A 14,569-nucleotide genomic window follows, 5' to 3' on the forward strand; every position below is an offset into this window, starting at 1 on the left:
TGATTGTTTTTGTAATATCAGAAGGATTTTTTGTGATCATTATTTGAAGTTATGTTGATTAAACCCCAGATATGCTACTTTGGGGGGCTTTTATTTTGACATGCCACATCAGATTGGTCCAAAACTTTGTGGATGACATCTTGGGATGATCTAGTATTACTCTAAAATGGAATGGTGCTTGGGTTTCTTTTTATATCTCAATCTAGCCAAAACGTGTTAGTTTGTTTTATTTTGAAAGGCTGGGTTGACACATACACAACACATTCTAATCCCATTTGTGGAGCTGATGCAAAAATAGACTCGCTGTTTGCATTGATTCTATTAGCAATTCCATACTAAACATGATTGTTTCTGTGATTATTTTCCATGACTGAGCCTCCGCAGGTTAAATATATCCTGAAGTTTACCAAGTCGTCATCATTCCTGTGAATATACGCAACTTTTTCTGTCTAATTAAAGCCACAACGTGATGTTCATCTCATCCATCCCTGTGCCGGCTCGTGTTTCACCATTATCTTTCATCGTGGATGTGAGCCGACAGAGACTCCAGCCTTAAACAAGCCATGATGGATCCAATTTGTCACCTGTCATATGGACAATTCCAAGACGCACAGTGATACTGACAAGCACACGGCCTTGTAAACAGGCGTCACAGGTGGATGACACACATGCTGTCGTGTTTATCATGTTACATAAATGTTTTCTTTCAATGAACAGATGACATTAAATAGGAAGAGTTCTTTTTTTCCTCAGAATGATGAAACTTTACCAAAGATTATAGTTAAAAAAAAAAACAAGTTCAGTGCATCAGATAACACTGTTTATTATAGAGATACCTAATGAAAGCATGGGGAAAAGTATGATAAAATGAGAAATGTGCCTGTTTAGGGCATATTTAGTAATAATTTCCAAGTTAAAAGAAGCTAAAACATGCCGTAGGTGTGTGACTTTCTTTCGAGAGCACGGTTTTATTGCGTGGTTGAGTAATGCAACACGTAAAAAATGACGCAAATAAATCAACATTACACAAAAATTGATCAATTATTTCTTAAAATGCACAAAAATGAAATCATAATGCTTCCAAGAAATGTTTTAAAGAGTCCCTCAGTACAAGGTAACATATTTGATGATAAATGTGATATAAACCTTAGTTAAACTTCACATGTACTCAATTATGGTTTACTAGTGCAAGAGTACACTTTACTAGTGAAGCAACACGTGTCACTAGTACTACTAGTAAGACGTATATGCTAATAAGGGGGTGGGGAAAGCCAACCCAGGCTTGTCATTGGCTTTAGAACATTTTTACAACCAATCAGGGAGCTGGATCTGGTTATAATCCCTCCTACTTTATTTACATTAGCTCTACTAGTACTATTAGTGAATATTACGGTTTTACTAGCATCACTAGTGGAATAAACAGTCTATTTTTGAGTGTACTAGTAAACAAAGATTTGGCGTTACTAGTGTGTGAGTAGACGTTACTAGTGAAGCAAAAGCCTTTACTAAAAGACAACTTTGTGTTACTATTACAGAAGGAACAGAAACCATTATTCATTCACACCAGTCACTAACATCAGTCATACCAGTGCTGGTACAGAAGCGTGGCTGCCATTTTGTGCCTACGGCCCCTCTGACCACCACCAACATTCATGCACAATTCATACGAGGCAATTTGGGTAAAGTGCCTTGCCCAGGGGCACAATGGCCTCGTTTACATGGGAGCTTTAATTCCTCTTTAAAGCGGACTAATAGTTAATTCCTCTTTAACCTGACCTTGTAAACACTTAATTCCGAAATAGGTCGATGGTTTATTCCATTTTTAATTCCGTATTAAATAATTCCTCTTTCATGTAAAGAGATAACACTTAACGTGCGCGACTTGCGGCAATGATGCGTTTGGTGACGACGTAGTCCAACATGGCCGCCCGAACTAGAGTCGACATCATAATACTAATAATAGCCTTAAAAGACATGAATCTATTGAAAAGAGTGGATGGACGGAGGCATAAACGTGCGGAAATTAACACGGACACATGGACTTATTACACACAAGAAGATCAGCAAACGGAGCTGGATTCACCGGACGGGTGACACTAAAACCCGGAGACGGAGTAAATGCGTTCCTATACTGCTGCACAGGCTGTAATATCACCAAGTTTATAATTTTATTGGTTATTAGAGCTACTAACTTTACCAGGGAGCAAATATTTATTAGTGGTTATTGTTTTCCGGAGTTTTACTGGGCTTTATTTACCAGTGATTGGTTCCTATCTCCTTTCCTCTCGGAATAACGAATTCAGAACAGAATTAAAAAAAATCATGTAACTGTGGTCAATGACTTGGATAGAGCAGGATTCAAACCCCTAACTCTTCCGTTATTAAACGACCTACTCTGCCACTGAGCCACTGTCGCTCAGTGGTACCGTGGCTAGTTTGGTACATTGGTACAATGTACATAAAACATTGTTTTACTAGTAATGGTTTACGGTGTACAAGTACACAATCTTCTTCTAGTCTAAGCCTAATAGTACTACTAGGGCAGGGGTCTGCAACCTGCGGCTCTGGAGCCTCATGTGGCTCTTTGACTCTTTTGCAATGGCTCCCTGTAGCTTTAAAAAATAAATAAATAATTTTTCCAGAGGGTATTGATTGATGAGTAAAAATAACTACAAATAAAATGATGATAAATTAGTTAATTAATCTAAAAATAAATCACATTGTGCCATAACTCATCCACCTTCCTAGTTCACCTCCTACAACATCTACAAATCATCAACATTCCTTGCAGCTGTGGCGAGTATTATCTTCATTGAGCAGATCATTTTTCGGCTCCGGAAGGATTTTAATCCAGGCGAGATGAGGCAAAATGGCTCCTTTGAGAGTAAAGGTTACAGACCCCTGTACTAGGGAGTGTACTAGTAGACGCAATATGTTACCAGTAAAAACTAAGCTAAAGTAGTGCTACTAGTAAAACAAAATTGCCTAGTAGTTGATTTTGCTTTAGTAGTAAGATATACTCAAGCACTACAGTGCCAAATACCTTTAGTAAAACATTTTTGTTTACTAGTGCTACTAGTAAACTCAAAATCTAACTAGTAGTATTAGTAGAACCTAATGGTCAGAGGGGCCGTAGGTGCAAAATGGCAACCACGCTTCTGTACCACCACTGGTATGACTGATGTTAGTGACTGGTGTGAATGAATAATGGTTTCTGTACCTTCTGTAACGCGCCTCGAAAAATGCGCTATATAAATCTAAGCCATTATTATTATTATTATCATTATTACTACACGTACTTAACTTTGGTTTATTAGTGCGCGATTACATTTCACTAGTGCATAAAAGTGCCGGTAGTACTATTAATACCAGTAAACTTAAAATATATTGCTTACAAAGCTTTAGTAGTAGTAACACAAAGTTGTCTTTTAGTAAAGGATTTTGCTTTACTAGTAACGTCTACTCACACACTAGTAACGCCAAATCTTTGTTTACTAGTACCTAAAAGTAGACTGTTTATTCCACTAGTGATGCTAGTAAAACCATAATATTCACTAGTAGTACTAGTAGAGCTAATGTAAATGAAGTAGGAGGGATTATAACCAAATCCAGCTCCCTGATTGGTTGGAATATTGTCTAAAACCAACCCTAAGCCTATATTTGCCTATTAGCATATGATGCTAACTAGTGGTACATTTTGCTTCAGTAGTAAAATGTGGGAACTTGTAGAGTTTAACCCTGATTTGGACATTAATGGCGGGGGGTGGGGCATCAGGCTGTGACACTGGGGCAAAGCTGCTCAGTGCGATCACTGTGCCCTGCGAGCAGCTTGGCAGGATCAATGTCTCCGTGGCTGCACACCAACGCCTGACGGACACTCGTGCCCTTGAGTGGAGAAGATCATGGGAGAGCTGGCCACTGGATCACTAATCCTTACGCAGTGCGCATACTGTACTACTGCATGTCACTCACACACACACACACACACACACACACACAGAGTGTGGAAGGCAAGGATGGAGGAGTTAAACTGAGAGATGGAGTTTTAGCTCAACTCCATTTTGGAGACTCTCGGAGCTGAGGAAAGATGCGGCAGACCTTTAAGCTTCACAGAATAACACAGCCTGACAAGATATAAATATTCATAGATATTGAACTGTAGGAATGGCTGCTGCTGCTGCTGCTGCTGGCACAAAAAAATAATGACAAATGTGAGTGCAAAAGCCCATTTGAGAGAAAAAGCATGTTCATGTTGGACCATGTCGCTACACATTGAACTAGTAATGTGCACACAGGACTGCTGACTTTGACTACATCTTGTCCGATGTATAATTCATTATGAAGAAGCACTAACCAAGGAAGGAAGTGAAGGAGAGGGCAGAAAGGAAGGGCTGCAGGAAAGAAATGAGCAGAGAGGAGAGGGATTATGGAGGGGAAAAGGAGACGTAAGGGACCAAAATATTTCTGGAAGAGGGAATATGAGAGCAGAACAGAGGAGTGGATGCTCTCCTTTCCCACAGGAGGAGGTGCTTTCAATATAATCACTTACAGTCCTCACATCCACAAACCAAACAGGCGTTTACTCAGTGCCGTACATGGAGACAAAGGTGTATCCGACCTCACCACCAAATATAAACCCTGTGACGTCTCCTTAAGCTGATATGCCCTAATATTCCAGCTGTAAGTCTTATGTAAGGACACTTTTGGATGATTCATAGCTAGTGACTGAAAAATATTAACCCAAAACTTAAAATAACTGAGAGGTCAAGCTGTACGTAAACAAACCAACAAACTGTGCCTTCAAATATTTCAGTTTTAATGAAAAGTTTCATTCAGCTACAATAATATTTTTTCCTCAAATAAAATGTGTTTTGCTGAAAGTACAGGGAAATAACTTGCTGGAATTATTACGCAGAAGTCAAGGACATATTAAAGCAATAAGCCTACGCCTCTGAGGAAGACTGGCAATTGACAGTCGAAACATGTCTGGAATTCAAAGTGAATTTCCTGAAAAAAGTTGTCTGAATAAACGAAACCTTAACATAATATGGATTCTCAGAATCAGAAAGATTTGCCAAGTACAGTTTAAAAATAGCACAGAATTTAACTTAGCAGTTGGTGTGAACAACACAGGGTTGAGGTTTTTTTTCTTTTTTTCCTCCTAAATATAATACTTTTCACATTCAAAATAGTTATTTTCTGCACAAATCACATAACATCTTTATACTTTGGCGTTAAAAACTGTTTTTTTCAATCTTTTTTTATGAGCCGGCTGATGCTAGCTCAAGTATTGCTAAAGCTATCAACCAAAGGCTCATTTCGCATTTCAAACCCTTAGTTTAAATTGACCAACAGAGCGCTAATCAAGCCATTTAGTAATGAATACATTAATTTTAAGTCCATGAATGAGTAGCTTCTGTTTTCAATTCAGCAATGCATCGCTGTTTGTTTGAATCACTTCCCACATGATGCAATCTGCTCTGCGTTGCCAGAAAAGCTGTTAATTCATAAACTGTCAAATATGTAGCCTATACCGTACACTCTAAACCCAACCTGGCAACACAGCTTCCACAGCGGTTCACTCTTGTCTCCACTGCTCGAAGCATCTTTGTGACCATTTAGGCAAAAATATTGTTTGCCTCTCAATATTCTAGTCATTTTAAAGGCTAGCTGTATGAAACTTTGCCACTATTGTTTTTACATTTTTCTTTGCTTAATTCCCAAGTCCTGTGTATAGGAAATGTATAGCAAAGGAGATATGCATCATATTGACACTTGGTAACGTTGTGACCAACTTTGCCCCATTGACTCCCATTGTAACCAAATATATTTATATACTGTAATCATGACATAATGCTTTTTCAATAACACCTAAAAGATCTAAGCTTCTACCTTTAAAATAAAGGGGAAAATATGTTTTAGGTGTAATGACCACCTACCAACCAGAGACCATCGCAAAAAGTTAAAGGGAAATTTCAGTGAAGGACCGGATTTCTTATCTTGCAAAATATATAAGGTGTACAAGTGTAATTTTTTCTTTAAAACTGTCTTTGTGCCAAAAATAAGACAGTCATCAACATCCCTCGTCACATTGGTTGTCATTATAACTCACAACCTTTTCCTCAATGTCCTAAATCTAAGAACTTAGATGTATACCTAAGAAAATATTATCACATCAGAATCTAAAATGACTACCTATCTTAAACAGTTTCTAAGAAAAGCTGTCCCCTTTGAAGACACCTCAAACAGAGTTAAACAAAAAAAAAATGGCACAAGGGCAATAACTCAAGAAAATATAATTGCACACTTCTCATTTTTGAACTCCAAGGTAATGATACCCTGAAGCCACACACCTAATTTGGTTATCGTATCTTAAACGGTTTCTAAGAAAAACTATCTCATTTGAAGATACCTCAAACAGATTAAAAAAAAACAAATAAGGGCAATAACTCAAGAGAAAATATTTGCGCGCTTCTCATTTTTGAACTCCATCAAGGCATTGATACCCTAAAGCCACACACTGAATTTAGTTATGGTATCTTAAACAATTTCTAAGAAAAGCTGTCCCCTTTGAAGATACCTCGAACAGAGTATAAAAAAAAAAAAAAAAAAAAAAAAACGAAAAAGGGCAATAACTCAAAAAAAAATATTTTCGCGCTTCTCATTTTCATACTCCATTAAGGAATTGATACCCTGAACCCATACACTAAATTTGGTCATCGTATCTTAAAGGGTTTCTGAGAAAGGCTGACCCCTTTAACTCGGACGGACGGACGGACGCATGGAGCTCAAACCTATATCCCCCTTCACACTTTGTGGCGGGGGATAATAAATGCATTAAATTCAATTCTGCTATCAATTACTGACAGGGTCAAGGCCATAATATTTTCGTTACAAATATTTCACTTTGGCCCTCATTTTTGGAAACACTGCATAAAAGGTTTGAAATGTATAAATCATGTTATATCTATGGATAGGTCTGAAGTAGTTGAAAAAATCAGACGCTGTGGAAGTAAAAAAAAAAATTCTTTTTTTTAATTATGGAGTAAAATACTTTATTCATTGCCATCATACATTGCAACTTGTTAGTTTTTTTTATTCTGAGGTATGAGTGTAGGAAGATGCAGAACATTACATAAGCAGTAGAGTTGTTAAATAGTATGGTGAATATTTTCTTTCAAACTTGTAAAAGACAGAAAAATATTCCAGGGTCACGGAGCAGATTTGACCATTTATTCATCCAAACCTTTATACAGTCATAGACACTCTGCCCTGCCTCACAATACACACCTGATCACTCTCATCAAGCTCAAATGAACTACGTTTGTGGATCGTATGTACGTAAGGAGCTCTAACCCTGTGCGTATTTACCCTGGACAGAAAAACCTTCACAACAGAATGAATTGAAATTACAATCTCTAGTACAGTATTCAATGACTGACTCATAGAGGTTCACCGCCATTACCTCAAGAAGACCAAATGCTTCATTTGTAATGTGGATCTTTAAAGAAAAAAAGGGTTGTCTCTGAACAACAAAATTACGTATTTGGGGTCTATAAAAACAAATGCTAACTTTTAGGGATGTGACGATTAATCGTATGGCAGTGAAAAATCGATTCATAGGTATCACTGTTCACATCGATACTTTGAAAATTGAATCATAGTACTTTTTGTAACCAGCAGAGGGCGCTATCCAGAAGTGTCGGCGGCGGGCGGAATCTGCTACTACTTTCTTTCTGGCCGCCTTCTACTCTTAAACATATTCATAAATGATTCCTTACCCCTTTAGCACTGAAAGAATATCTGTAATATTACATGAATATCTGTAGAAATCACGTTTTTCTATTAGCTCTGTCTGCTAGTATAGCATCTCTTCTTCACTGCAAGATATCTGCATGCCAACCGACCACTGGGTTACCAGCGCCCTCTGCTGGTCCAAACAAATAGCTGACCTAAATACAGCGCAATATTTTTTTTTGAAGTCCAATTGTTAAGGCACAAAATACATTTTCAGTTGCACTTTTAAAAAGAAAAACTATTATGCAGTTTTGCATTGTTTACTATAGAACCAGAATTTAAATTAATAGGCTTCTTCTTCATTTGTATTATTCCTTTATTTATTTAATTCAAGATTTATTTTTAGTTAAATTGTATTGTTTTGAATAGTTTATCAAGTGATTATTTTGACAATGAAAAAAAAAAAGGAAAACAGTAGTTTTTTTTATAGTTTTGAACCCAAAAAAAAATAAAGGAATATTTTTCAGTCATCATATGTCTACAGTCCCATTTTGTAAAATAAATCGTGAGCGAATCGTATCGTGAACCCAGTATTGTGAATCAAATCGTATCGGGAGTTCAGTGAATCGTTACATCCCTATTAACTTTTAATGTTTACTGCATATTTACAATGTCACGCTTTACTCAAAATCTTAGTGTGCATTCACACCGAAGGATCTCGGATTCCTTTGCTCGGATAGTCCACCTCGAGTGCCATGAACGCAAACCCTCTCAGAGCGGGTCAAACACAGGAAGTATCAGTGATGAGGTAAAGCGCCTGGCGTTGTGGGTGATCAGGAATAACTGGCGATAGCGCTAAACAGGACTTTAAAACCACCAAAAGCATGACAACTTGTTGCTTGTTGTGAAAGAACAAAAGGAGAAGGAAGAAGTTTCTGCGTACTCAAATGCTCACTTTGACCCATAGTTGAGAGCCTCTTTGGGTTTCTGTTTCTCTGCCTAGAAGTTGCTAATCGGCGCCCTCAAGGCGTTAGGTCAAGTCCACAACTAAACAGGTATAAAGGCACCCTCAGAATACGCGCCATTAGTGTGCTTGATGGTGGTTTGATGGCTCAGAACGTTGCCGACGTCTCGATGTTCACGACACCACCATCATAGGATTAGGACCAGGTGCTGTGACTCAGTCCCACCTCATGATGGATGAAGATCCAGACCACGTGTGACCACACATAACCAGGATCGCCATCTTTACTTGGCCCAACTCTATTAGCACCCACATCCTTAGGCCAAACACTGTTGATGAACGTGATTCCACGACAAGAAATCTGTAATTTAGTAGGTTTGATGCACAGAAGATTACAGCAGATGGAGGTCCACCAGGTGGTGACCATCACCTGATCCAAAATGCAAATTTTCTGTTGATTATTTTAAGGCAAGGCAAATGTAATTGCATAGGGTGTTTCATACACAAGGCAATTCAATGCGCTTTACATCCTATGTTCCCAAAGTGGGGTACGGGTACCCCCAGGGGTATGCACAATGTCATGGGGGTACGTGAATAAAAAGTAAAAAACAGCGTGACAACATTGGAAACTAAAATATAAATAGAGCAGCAGTCAGGAGCCTCCATGCATTGCCTCAAATCAAACATTGGCCTCAGTTAGACTGCCCTCTAGTGGTCACAGAAAAACATTGCATTTAAAAAAAGCGCAAATATGACAAGACCAACATTGCTTTGTGCTAGCCAAACGTGCTACCCTCTGCAACCACGTATTTGTGTAAAAGACAATTTTCAGCTTTGACAAACATGAAAAGAAATACAGAACAAAACTTTATGTGGAGAACGATTTAAAACTTGTTTAGACTCAACTTGTTTCTTATCGAAAATGTCAGTTGGCTAATTATTTAAATAAATCAAATAATTCTGAATAAGATGTTTTATTGTTTGCTTGCAGATTATCATGATTTTTTTTTTTTTTTTCATTAATTCCTCAACAGGATAGGTACAATTCAGGGACACTTTTCACTGTAGGGCTAAATTGTATATGACATTACATTATATTTCTGAAGTGTGCAGGAGTAGGGGGTACATGGCTTCAGGTTGAATGTCTGAAGGGGTACGGGACTGAAAAGTTCGGGAACCACGGCTTTACATAATGAAAATTGTAGATAAACTTAAACACAAGTTATATGATCAATTTCAAAGTACTTCCACACAGCAATGGAGATAAATCCTGAACAAAGCTAGACCAAAACATACTTCCATTTCTTTAGTTGTTCTGTTTATTTGAAGCTCTAAGTTGGAAGAAAAAAAAGAAGATAACACTAAGAGAAAAGCATTTTAATTGGAGGTGTAAGTAAGGATCTGATTCTCTAACTTACTCAATCTAACCAGATACTTGGCCATGTCTCCTGTAGGATTTATCTGAACTTTTAAGGACAATAAAGGTGAAGCATGAACTCGCCGTTATCACTGAGCACACGAGTGCTTGTGAATCAATTGGCTGCACTTCGCAGCGCCATCAGTTACTCGTCTGTGGCTTCACCCACACAGCGAAACTTTGTGCACGACCTTACACAAGGAAGCAACGCTGTTCACATAACTTGTTATTCAGTATGTGGGAGTCACCGAGCAGCTCGCTCAGGGAGCTACTTACCCATCATCTGCTACATGAAGCCAAGCCACACTCCTCACCTGCAATGCAGCCAACTGCTATTAAAGTTTAATACTTCACATTTAAAGGGACATGCCACGGCCAAAACATAGTAAGTCCACAAGATGAGTGGATAACCTAATGTCTCACATGTTTGAAGCTCTCCTTGTATATTTAAAGTGCTACCAAAATACACACATTTATCCACTGTAATTAGATGGTTTCTGATTATTTTCCATTTCATTTCAAATGTAAAAGCCCATCTGAAATCTGTGACACACCACACACATTACCCAAGACGAGACCTTTTAGGTGTCCAGACCCAGTCAAGATCATAAAAATCAATTTTGAAAAACCATGACAAGGTTCAACAGTTAAAGTGCATTATTCGCTCTCTCTAATTTTAGTTTTCCTTTAAATACATTTGATGTGTCTGCAAGTATTTTAAAGCAAAACATGCAAAAATTTCAACCAAATTTCAACTAAATTCTTGCAAAAACCAAATTCTTGTATTTAAAAGCCATTGATAAGTTCAGAATTAAAATGTTCGAAGTTGAACTACAACATGAATTCATCAGGAATAGTTCAGTGTTTCTACTTATTGTTACAGCAATGAAGTTGAAGAATAGCAGATCAGTGATGGTCTCTACTGAAGATCAGTAGAGACCATCGACCATCGACTGAGACCTTCAAAATGTGGTGTTCAGAACTACATCACGACCAAACAGGTTTACGTTGGTCCACATGTTAATGTGAGTCGAACTTCCTGGTGAAAGCAGACATTTTGATACTGTTTTACTAAAAACTAAGCATTTTAATGATATTTTATCATCAATTGGTAGAAAATACAACAAAATGTATTTAGATTTAATATTTTGCTTTGTATTCCAAAACCAATTTAAAAATAAAATATATATTAGTTAGATTTTATGGACATTCAGTTTGGGCCGGATTTAGTAAAAACTGAAACATTTCAGTTCCTGGCCTATACTTTATTTCAGAACCATTTATTTTTTAATGGGTCTTTTTCCTGTGATCACAATACAGAGAAGAGATTTCAATCTCTCAGTCTGTGATATCATCATTTTAATGAATTATTCACTGAAGAACCAGAACCCAACAATGTCAAGAGATTAAATCATAGTATCTTCACCATGTTTCACCACTAATGTACAGATTAAGCTTCATTCTTTAAACATATTTTACTCACAGTATGAGGCATGCAGCATTAAGCACACCGATTTAGTGTTTGGTCTATGAATATTTTCTTTATACACGCGTTTTTTGTTGTTGATGCAGTCGAGCAGCTGTTGAACCTGTACCAACGTCCAATTCCTCTTTCAAAGATGCACAGTGAACTTCAACCAAAGTCAGACTTTTTTTCCCAACACTTCTTGCCTCAGTACCCTTAAGTCCTTTCTTACTTTGGCTGTGTTGTAAATGTCATACTAATGTACTACTCACACTAAGTCTGAGTACGTGAGAAATACCCGCATGTATACTATATCGGGTATGTACGGCGGGCACATTAGTCATACTCAACCACCCAATGATGCATTGTGAGTGGAATGAAACTGATCCTGGGACCGACTAATCAAACATCCCCTTTTCAAAACAAAAGCATCTCTTGTCTTCCATCAGTTTTGAACACTTTTGTAAATAGGGCTCTTGTTTTGAAGTTAACAGGAAGTTTTGTCAGTAGCACAATGGTGGGTCTCTGAAAACCTCTGAAATGTGGGAATTAAATGTATAGACATGAGTTTTATGGATCAACAGAGCACATGTTGATATTCTACTTGGTCACTTTCTCGCTTAAAATGTTTTCAGAACTTTCAAAGTAAAGGTGCAGAATCAACAGAGGTATTTATCCTCAGTGTGATTTTTGTCTTTGTAGGTTCCAAATGCATTTTGGGAAACTCGGAAGTATATTTCAGTGGGAACGCTCATCATTCTAATCATACTTACAGTGTATAGTCGACAGTATGTACTCATTGAGTTTGTATTAAATAGTATGGGGTGGCACATTTGCAACACAGCCAATGTCTGAATAGATTCACTTGAAAAGCCAATGAGGTCATCATGATCTCGTCTCAAACATCCTGTGAATTGATCATTGCACAGTTTTGTGTTGGATGAATAAAACAGGTGTAAAAAAAAAAAGAGCTAACGAGCACCTGTGCAGGAAGTGATGTCATCGGGGGGGAAGGTGTGATTATTGTGTGACTCGCTTCATTTCCATCATGCAACACAAACTATGGGTTTCTCTCGTCTCTGAACCTCTGCTGTGCATCTCTCTCTCTTTCTCTTCTTTCTCTCTCTCTAATGTGACTGCACCCACTTATCTATGTTTAACTGACCAATAATCTCTGTTGCTACGGAAACGGAGAGCGTGATAAGCAAATGAAGGTAATGTGCCAGAGTTAAGCACAAATTTATGTAACACTGGGGGCCAGCTGCTCTCATGTCTGCTTGGCAAATACCTTATAAGTCTAAGTCATCTTCTTCTTCTTCTTCTTCGTCATGTGTGTGTGTTTCCCACTCGCTTGTCATCACTTCCTGCCCCTGCTGTGCTCGTTTGGATGAGGGAAATAAAAAATAGTTGGTGTATTGAGCCACTGTGGATTCTCACATTCTGACATGTCCAGCATCATCTCGAGCAAGGCTTGACACCCCCCACCCCCACCGCCGTCCATGCAACCTGAGCAGCATCAGTAGTAGTTCTCTTTGGGGCTGTTTTATACTCCATCCACGCAGGTCATCCACTCACAAAGCAGGACACACATCCAGTACGAACCCCTAAAAAGAACCCGACGGTCGCGTGTCGGAATAAATATGCAACACGATACGTTGAAGATGTTGTAGCTTGTTTCGTCGCTGTGGTGATGAAACAGTTGTGGCAAATCTCACGCACACACACACACACACACACACACACACACACACACACACACACACACACACACACACACACACACACACACACACACACACACACACACACACACACACACACACACACACACACACACACACACACACACACACACACACACACACACACACACACACACACACACACCTGGAGTAGGAACAACAGATTGGCTTACCTTTGTAGTCACAATGCAGAGGCAGTCCATGGTACTTAGGACAAAATATTGGGGTATATATCTCAACCCCCCCAACCCCCCAAGAGAGAAGGCTGAGACCCCACACCCCTCTCCCCAGCCTGCCCCACTCCTGCTCTCTCACTCTCGTCCTGCCTTTCCCCCCTTTTCTCTCCTTCCGTGAGTCTCTTCTTTGACTAACTGAACCAGCAAGGGAAGGACAGGATGGAGGGAGAGAGGGTGGGGGGTGCAGGGGGGGGCATAAAAAGGGAAGGGGGAGGGCCAGAGGGAAACAGAGAGAGTTAGCAAAGAAACGAGAGAAAGCAGAGTGAGGGTGGTCGTGGGTTGAGGGGTTGAAGGTTAGAGAGGGAAACGGGGTGAGAGCATCCCAAATTCTCTATGTCTCTCCATAGGGCGAATAAAAAACAGAAGATGGGGTGAATAGGAAAGGAAAGGAGATGAAAGGGGGGGATGAAAATGGAAAGTAGTGGTGGTGGTGGTGGCATTAAAAAAAAAAAAGAGGGGAAGGAGTCACACTGTGGAAGGGAAAGGAGAAAAGAAAAGCGAGAAGAAGACAGCAAAACGGTGGAGGATGGAGATGAAGGACCGAGGGAGGGGATCGGTGATGGAGAGAGAGAGAGTGGGTGGGTGGGTGTGTGTGTGTGTGTGTGTGTGTGTGTGTGTGTGGAGACAGAGGGAATTAGACCGAGAGAGAATGTGTTCAGGAGGAGAGTGTGAATTACATATGCATCACAGAAAAGAAAGACAGCAGGAGGCGCGGCGAGAACGACTTAAAGACGAACCGGATCAACACGAGAGCACGGAACCGCTGTGCGCCAAAAACAGGAGGGGGGGGGGGAACGGGAGGAAACGCACATCCAAGGTTTCTGCTTGTTGTAGCACTCTGCAGCTGTTGCCTTAGCGATGGTGCAGTTGTTGCCATGGAAACGACCAGGCTTGTTGTTGTCATATGGTCCCCTGTTGCAGCGCCGACAACTGAGTCAGGAACACTGTATTCAATTATGTGGCCACTTGTTTTCTACTCAGTAGCCTAACGTAGTGGTTCTCAACCTT

General features: G+C 39.3%; 1 protein-coding gene across 1 annotated transcript in view; it reads right to left on the reverse strand.

The window, feature by feature from the left end:
* Positions 1–14,202, reverse strand: part of LOC114475468 (disks large homolog 4-like) — a 103,943-nt gene extending 89,741 nt beyond the window's left edge. Inside the window, exon 1 of the mRNA XM_028466295.1 lies at positions 13,499–14,202. Within this exon, the coding sequence (XP_028322096.1) occupies positions 13,499–13,528 (30 nt within the window). The 5' untranslated portion in view covers positions 13,529–14,202. The remainder of the gene's footprint in view (positions 1–13,498) is intronic.
* Positions 14,203–14,569: the final 367 nt, after the last annotated feature.

The sequence above is a fragment of the Gouania willdenowi genome, chromosome 14, assembly GCF_900634775.1.
Source record: "Gouania willdenowi chromosome 14, fGouWil2.1, whole genome shotgun sequence".
NCBI lineage: Eukaryota > Metazoa > Chordata > Actinopteri > Blenniiformes > Gobiesocidae > Gouania > Gouania willdenowi.